The following is an 8,219-nucleotide window of genomic DNA, read 5'->3' on the forward strand; positions in this document are numbered from 1 at the left end:
TGCGGGAAGAAGGTAGAGTCTTTGAAGCCGTGGAAACCAATATGCTGCAGCTCAACTCACAGCTCAAGGAGCTCGTAAAAGCTGGCCACTTGAGAAGCGCCCGTAACATGTTTGATGCTTTGCCTCACAGAGATGAGATATCTTGGACGACTATGATCTCGGGCTACGTGAATGCCTCCGATTCATCTCAAGCCTTGTCTCTGTTTTCCAAAATGTGGGTCACCCCGAATTCCCGAATGGACGACTTCCTTCTCAGCCTTGCTCTCAAGGCGTGTGGGCTGAATGTGAATCTCAAGTTTGGAGAGACGTTGCACGCCTATTCGGTCAAAACTGGTTTCGTCAACTCTGTTTTTGTTGGGAGCGCACTGCTTGATATGTACATGAAGAATGGTAGAGTCTTCGACGGTTGTAGATTCTTTGATGAGATGCCGTTGAGAAATGTAGTGTCTTGGACTGCCATCATCACGGGGCTTGTTCGTGGTGGTTGTAGCTTGCAGGGACTTTCTTATTTCGCTGACATGTGGAGGGATGGCGTTGAGCATGATTCTTATACGTTCGCCATCGCGTTGAAGGCCTGTGCTGATTTGCAGCTCTTGAAACATGGCAAGGAGATTCATGCTAGGACAATAAAGAATGGTGTAGATACAACCTCATATGTGGTTAATAGCCTTGCCTCCATGTATAACAAGTGTGGGAATCTGGCTTATGGTTTGCATCTGTTTGAAAACATGAGTAAACCTGACGTGGTTTCTTGGACGTCTGTGATAAATACGTATGTTCAGACAGGGAGTGATCATCAGGGAATCCAGGCTTTCGTGAGGATGAGAGAGTGCGGTGTATGTCCTAATGAGTACACTTACGCAGCAGTGATTTCTGGCGTTGCAAACGTTGCAAGAATTGTTTGGGGTCGACAATTGCATGCACTGGTTTTGCAGGGGGGTCTTGCAGATTCATTATCCGTAGCGAATTCGCTCATGACAATGTATTCAAAATGTGGGCAGACTAATTCAGCTTCAGCAATCTTTCATGAAATGACCAGAAGAGATATTATTTCTTGGAGTACCATTATTGCAGGTCATGCTCAAGGGGGTTACGGAGAGGAGGCCCTCGAGCTCCTATCGAGGATGAGGAGGGAGGGGCCAAAGCCGACTGAATTCGCTCTTTCTAGTGTACTCAGTGTCTGTGGGAGTATGGCCATTCTTGAGCAGGGTAGACAGCTTCATGCTTATACTCTGACTGTTGGTTTGGATCAGACAGCGCTGATACGAAGTGCTCTGATAAATATGTATTCGAAATGTGGGAGCTTACAAGATGCTGAAAAGACTTTCTCTCTGTCACATAATGATGATATAGTGTCATGGACAGCCATGATAAATGGATATGCTGAACATGGACACAGCCGAGAAGCCATTGATTTATTTGAGAAGCTTCGTCATTTTGGTTTGAGGCCAGACCCCGTTACACTTATTGGTGTTCTTAGCGCTTGTAGCCATGTTGGACTCCTTGAGCTCGGCTTTCACTACTTTGATTCAATGACTAAAGAGTACGAAATAGCTCCTTCCAAAGAGCACTATGGTTGCATGATCGACCTCCTATGCCGGGCTGGAAGACTACAAGAAGCCGAGAATATGATCAAAAGCATGCCTGTGGAGAGGGATGATGTTGTTTGGTCGACTCTGCTTAGAGCCAGCAGAGAACACGGTGATGTTGAGCGTGCAAGGACAGCAGCAGAGCAACTTCTTCAACGGGATCCAGATTGTGCAGGGACCCATATCACACTGGCTAATATCTATGCCTCGAGAGGGAAATGGAGCGAAGCAGCACAGGTGAGGAAACTGATGAAATCAAAAGGTGTTATCAAGGAAACTGGGTGGTCTTGGATAAAAATCAAGGATCAGGTTTCTGCATTCGTAGCCGGTGACAGAACTCATCCACTGTGTGAAGATATGTACTGCATTTTGAAGTTGATAGCTTCAAAAGATGATCTCACATTCCAGGAACTTGCTTCAGTCCTATCTGTTACAGAGGGTTAGCAAGTGATATGAGATTCTGATTTCTGTTCCATTTACCAGACTAGCCACAAGATGGGAACTGGCACCAGAAAGGGGCATGCAGTGGCTTTTGCTTGAAGTTAATGGTTCACTAGACTTTCAAGCAAGCAATTTGTTTCTTTATTCTGGGCTATGAGAAACGATTGAGTTTCTGTCAGCTATTCTGATCAAGGATGGGAACTGGCACCAGAAAGGGGCATGCCATCAGTTCTTCCAGCACCAAAAAAATCATGCCATGACAGCATTTGAGCTGCGATAGTATGGAAATACGAGTCACGACACTTCAGAAAGACCTCCCGTTTCAAGGAAGAATCGCGGTACTGGAGGCCAAAGATTTTATGGATCAATATTCTGATGATTTCTTGATGTATACAAAAGTTCTACTTGTTTGTCATGGTTTCTTTCATTGCATTAAGTATAACAAGAGAATGATTTGTGCTCATCCAGTTGAGCAATGATTTATGATCCTATCAAGAAAATTCAGAGCTGCAAAAAGAATATTAAAGAGATTTAATCTAAATTTTTCTATACATCAGTAAGCCAGGACTGGTAACTATGAATAACAAAATAAACAACGAATCCAATGGCACCCACAGTGATGGCAATTCTAGCCCACAAGATGGATATGAACCAGTTCAGCACAAAGCTGTTCCATGACCAGAACCAGATGCACCCGAAGGTGAATCCCACGATTGCTCCCACAACCACTTGGCTAACTGTATGAAGCCGTTGGGAGATCCGCAGCCATGCCTGCAATGACAAGGTTTGCAAATTTAACAACCAAATAGTTCTATTTCATGATAATATACGAAACCAAGTGTTGTGTTCAAGCATATATAAGCATTGTACAAACCTAAATGAGGCCAATACTTCTAAAGATTTGTTGTAGTTATTAAATTTATAAGTGATGTATGTAGCTTCAGATGAACACAAAAAATCCTCCTATCGGGAAGGCCTAAACCGACAAGAATTAACAAAATTTGCCACGGGGAAGGGAAAAATTGTTTCTACCAGCAATAACTCCACTCAATTTTCAAGACCCTGCTCTATAACCACAATTACAGAATTTTAGCTTTAGATGTAAATAGAAAACATCGATATTCCCTCAACCAATATCAACTTGAGTGCATAAAACTTATAAAAGTTGTCTGTAAATGCTGCAAGGAAAAAAGGCAGTCTTTAGTTAATCATGAAAGTATTTGACTGAGCTAAATTTAACTAGCAAAGCCACGTAAGTAATGTACTTTCAATGGCTATTATGATACAACAAGTATACCAAATTCAGAGAATTCAATGCAAGTGATATATACTTACAAAATAAGAGCCGAGTGTAGCAAAAACTCCGCTTAGAGTGATTGTAAAAGCATTTACCCCAAACATCTCCACCACTACAGAGAAGGATACACATCAGATATCCAATATGCATGATAAGATAGAACAAAGGAAGCAGAATTGGCATGCAGCAGTCAACAATATAAATGATCATATGCCATGCAGCGGAATTTGAGCTTAAAACTCATACAATGGCATCCTATGTTCGAAAGGAACAAGCTTTTAGCAGGAAATACAAACTGAATCAATTAAAATGACCCACTAGTGCCTATGGTGAACCTACCAAAACAATGATCCACCTATATAATTCGAAGGGCCAAAAGTTTTATTATTATTATTATTATTATTATTATTATTATTATTATTATTATTATTATTATTATTATTATTATTATTATTATTATGTGTGTGTATGTTTATATTTATTATATTTATTTTTCTTATATTCCATGTGTATTGATTATTTCTACGTGCAAAAGTTTTACATATTTTTAGACCGCGCATCGCACGGTTATAACACTAGTTTCTTATATATTTTTGAACCTTAGCTCAATTCAGCCAGTGCTCAAGTTGGCTAACCCAGCCAACAATTTTAATGGCTGATTTGATATTTCTATAAAACCAAGAATGTCATCATATAATTAAGTACTTGAGGGTTCATCTATTATTGAAGAGATCATTTTCATGCGTCGTCTTGAAAATTTCTATGGGTTCACAAATAAAATTCCGTTTGGCCATTATCAAAGGAAAGTAGTAGCATAATGAAAACAGCAAAATGAAATATGGAGCACATGAAAAGCCAGAAGTTCAAATACGATGCTGCAATCAATGGCAGAGAAAAGAAGGGTACAAAGATTAGAAGAACATGACGAAAGTAATAGGGTCTTGATTCATGGAACATAAATCGCTGAGAAGAAAAGTTGTATGCCGCCATGTCATCCTCATGCCATTATTTTGGCCGACCTTGCATAGAGGCTGTCCACAACCTTCTCCATGTTTGATATAGTCTCCAAAGTCGCTGGGTAGATTGCGTCAGTCTTGGGATCATCAAATATGATTAGGCATCCAGCACCCTGGTCTAGAGTCCCTGCAAACTTCTTATCCAGAATCATCTGAGATAACTTCTTCTCAACTTGGTGAGATGGCAATTCGATTAATTCAGCAATGTGGGCAATCTCTACTCTTGAGAATGGCTCGATCAACCTGCAGAGATTCTGTTCCTGTAGTGTGTCGTAGAGGGCAGAAAGGTGCCTGTGGACAATGGGGTCTTCATCCAACTCATTCTTGAAATTCTGCAGCGCAGTCTCAAAGAGCTTCAGAGAGCGCTTTGAGTGAGCATCAGCAATGGCTTTCATCGCATCTAGTTCTGGTCCTTTATATTGCAAACCAACCTTGGGCGATGATATAATTCCTGCCACATCCTCAGCCTGGTTCACCATAATTTTGCACAGAAGCATGTACTTAAGGCCGTAAATTGCCTGGGGGTCTCCGAGAGTGTTGAAAGCTTCAAATGCTTCAAAGAAGTAGCTGTATGCCGTTTTGTAGTCCTTCTCTTCTGCATGGAGAATTCCACTCTGCAAATCTATGGTGCCCTGCTGTGCTGGAGGCACATATACCGCATTTGCTGCTGTTCTTGCAGCGGTAAGTGCAGCCTTGGCTTTGGGCAAGTTTCTCAAGGCGAAATGGAGTTTGCTCTCAAGCAAGTCAATTTCCACAAGTAGTAGCTTGTCATCTAATCTTCTAACCTCCTTAATGAGACCTGAAAGAAGATTCAGTGCTTCTGAATATTCCTTACTTTCCATCAGAAGAGCTGCGAGCCGAGCCTCAATTCGTTGTCGGAGAAAAGTTCGCTTTTCAGCCCTTGTCCATTGCACTATCTCCTTGCAAAGAGAGATTTGGAGATCAGAGGTCCCAGGAATTTTAGCAACTGAATCAATAATACCACGTACGAGCTTTGCAGTTTTTGCCTTTGGGATCAAAGAAAAGAAAGGCCGCAATTTAGTCAGTAGGTTCTGTAGTTCTTCTGCTCGACCAACTTCCCTCAGACGATCTGATAGGTCGGTAATAGCCAATTCTTTGATCTTTAAGGCTTCTGAAGAAGATGAAGGATCTTCAAGGATCCCATAAAGGATAGGGATAGCCTCAGCCGCAGTTTTCTCTTTAGCAGCACTAATCGAATCCTCAGTTGCAGGAACATGTTGGGATGACATAGTTACCACTTTCAGATGGGGGAGGTTTCTGCCAGATTTGAACCCATAGTTACTAACAAAACCACCACTAAATCTCCAATAATGTCAAAACTAACGAGCGGAACAAAAAAAGTAAATGAAACTGATCCATAAAATCATTGCTCAATGAGACTTCTACTCAGAAATTCAAAAGAGAGAAAAAAAAAACATAAAACCAAAATCCGAGGCAATAACAATCTTGTTTAACGGGAAATCAAACAAAACCCAAAGGACATAAAGATAATGAAAGCATTCTCTCACGGTTCCTCAAATTTTCCTCCCTCTTTCCTACCAGATCCCATTTCTCCATAAATTTCAAGATTAAAATTTCAGCTGAAGTTATGAATAGCACTGGATACTACAGCTTCAAGCAATTAAACTTCAATTTCACAACTACTTCCACTCAAATACATCAATCAAGAATATAAAATCTCTCAATTTTCAAGTAGGCATTTAGGGTAAGGGAAACGGAACAGAAACAGAAAATTACGAATCCGTAGCACTAGCAGAATACAAACATAAATAGAGAACAACACAATAATCACAGTCAAAATCCAAAACGAGGAAAAGTTACCAGTAATTCTCAGAGCAAATCCACCGCCGGCAAAGAGAGAAAAATTGTGAAGCTTGAAAATTGATTTTTCCAGAAATGATTCGAAATAATCAAATAAATTTAAAGCATTTCGTGTTGAGAGGGGCAACTCCTGATTTTGGGCCGTGAGTCTTAAAAAACATACATCGGCCCATAAACAATCGACGTCGTAGCTATTGAAGACAATCGTATATGAAAACACAGTTTTCTATCATTAATATCGGCGAAAAATTTGACAGTTTTTTTCTCCAAAATTTCAGGCATTATCTAAATATACATGATTTCAACAACAATTTCAATTTGAGCAACAATTTTAGTCATAAACAAGGATTTCAGTAATGAAACCAACAAATTCACTCAATCAATGTGGAAATACCTTTTTTTGAATCTACTTGAAAACGGAAAGGAGAGCAAGGTGGCGAAATCAGTGGGGAGAAACAGAGCAGAGCCGTGGAGCGCGACTTTAAATGGCGGATCTCGCCGGAATTGGTGAATGAGGGTTTCTGTTGGCGAGGGAGACAATGGTGTGTACGGCGAGTCGAGAGAGAGCAGTGGCAGCGATTTGTGCCGTGCGAGAGTCTGAGAGAGGGTTTCAATTTGTGCAGTGAAGAAAAAGAGAAGGGTTTGGGCTAATTCATGGCCTATGTTAAAAATGAAGAGTGAATAATACTAAAAAATAATTGGGCCGTAAAATAATATTCCCTCCGTCCACGAAATAAACTCCTACTTGCTCTTAAATATTTGTCCACGAAATAAACTCCTACTCTGCTTTTAGGACAATTATACCCTCCCTTGCTTTTAAATTTACTACACTTTTATCTATTGGGCCCACTTTATTCCACCATTAATTATGTAATTAGTCTCCCCTAAACTAAATATTATTATTATTATTATTATTATTATTATTATTATTATTATTATTATTATTATTATTATTATTATTATTGTTATTATTATTATTGTTATTATTATTATTGTTATTATCCTTATTATTATTTTTATTATTATTTTTATTATTATTTTTATTTTTATTGTTGTTGTTGTTATTATTATTATTATTATTATTATTATTATTATTATTATTATTATTATTATTATTATTATTATTATTATTATCCTTATTATTTTTATTATTATTATTGTTATTTTTATTGTTGTTGTTGTTGTTGTTGTTGTTATTATTATTATTATTATTATTATTATTATTATTATTATTATTATTATTATTATTATTATTATTATTATTATTATTATTATTGTTATTGTTGTTGTTATTATTATTATTCTTATTATTATTGTTGTTGTTGTTGTTGTTGTTGTTATTATTATTGTTATTATTATTGTTATTATTGTTATTATTATTATTATTATTATTATTATTATCCTTATTAATATTCTTCTTCTTCTTCTTCTTCTTCTTCTTCTTCTTCTTCTTCTTCTTCTTCTTCTTCTTCTTCTTATTATTATTATTATTATTATTATTATTATTATTATTATTATTATTATTATTATTATTATTATTATTATTATTATTATTATTATTATTATTATTATTATTATTATTATTATTATTATTATTATTATTATTATTATTATTATTATTATCTTTATTATTCTTATTATTATTCTTGTTGTTATTATTATTATTATTATTATTATTATTATCCTTATTATTATTATTATTATTATTATTATTAGTATCCTTATTATTATTATTATTATTATTATTCTTATTATCCTTATTATTATTATTATTATTATTGTTATTGTTATTGTTATTGTTATTGTTATTGTTATTGTTATTATTATTGTTATTATTATTACTATTATTATTATTATTACTATTGTTACTATTGTTATTGTTATTATTCTTATTATTGTTATTATTCTATTATTATTATTATTATTATTATTCATATTCTTATTATTATTATTATTATTATTGTTATTATTATTATTATTATCCTTATTATTTTTATTGTTATTGTTGTTATTATTATTATTATTATTATTATT

The 8,219-nt window shown here is 36.1% G+C and overlaps 3 protein-coding genes across 4 annotated transcripts in view; 1 reads left to right on the forward strand and 2 right to left on the reverse strand.

Annotated features, from left to right (window-relative positions):
* The first annotated feature begins 9 nt into the window (after positions 1–9).
* On the forward strand, positions 10–2,801 carry LOC131004147 (putative pentatricopeptide repeat-containing protein At3g47840). Its single transcript, XM_057930757.1, has one exon. It carries the CDS (start codon positions 42–44, stop codon positions 2,031–2,033), a length of 1,992 nt encoding a protein of 663 aa, XP_057786740.1. The 5' UTR covers positions 10–41; the 3' UTR covers positions 2,034–2,801.
* Positions 2,386–8,219, reverse strand: part of LOC131004152 (lipid phosphate phosphatase epsilon 2, chloroplastic) — a 35,757-nt gene continuing 29,923 nt past the window's right edge. The window contains exon 4 of the mRNA XM_057930774.1: positions 2,386–2,801. Within this exon, the coding sequence (XP_057786757.1) occupies positions 2,577–2,801 (225 nt within the window). The 3' untranslated portion in view covers positions 2,386–2,576. The remainder of the gene's footprint in view (positions 2,802–8,219) is intronic.
* LOC131004150 (26S proteasome non-ATPase regulatory subunit 11 homolog) lies at positions 4,095–6,885 on the reverse strand. 2 transcript variants are annotated; one of them, XM_057930769.1, is made up of 2 exons: positions 6,580–6,885; positions 4,095–5,621 (listed from the first exon to the last, which is right to left on the reverse strand). In XM_057930769.1, exon 2 carries the CDS (start codon positions 5,591–5,593, stop codon positions 4,325–4,327), a length of 1,269 nt encoding a protein of 422 aa, XP_057786752.1. In that variant the 5' UTR covers positions 5,594–5,621; positions 6,580–6,885; the 3' UTR covers positions 4,095–4,324. The 2 variants fall into 2 exon arrangements, with proteins under 2 accessions (XP_057786752.1, XP_057786753.1); XM_057930770.1 differs by having other exon boundaries at positions 6,186–6,826.

The sequence above is a fragment of the Salvia miltiorrhiza genome, unplaced genomic scaffold (assembly GCF_028751815.1).
Source record: "Salvia miltiorrhiza cultivar Shanhuang (shh) unplaced genomic scaffold, IMPLAD_Smil_shh original_scaffold_327, whole genome shotgun sequence".
NCBI lineage: Eukaryota > Viridiplantae > Streptophyta > Magnoliopsida > Lamiales > Lamiaceae > Salvia > Salvia miltiorrhiza.

Excerpts from the sequence above, each read along its gene's own strand:
- LOC131004147 (XM_057930757.1), top strand. The coding sequence starts at position 42 with ATGCTGCAGCTCAACTCACAGCTCAAGGAGCTCGTAAAAGCTGGCCAC.
- LOC131004150 (XM_057930769.1), bottom strand. The coding sequence starts at position 5,593 with ATGTCATCCCAACATGTTCCTGCAACTGAGGATTCGATTAGTGCTGCT.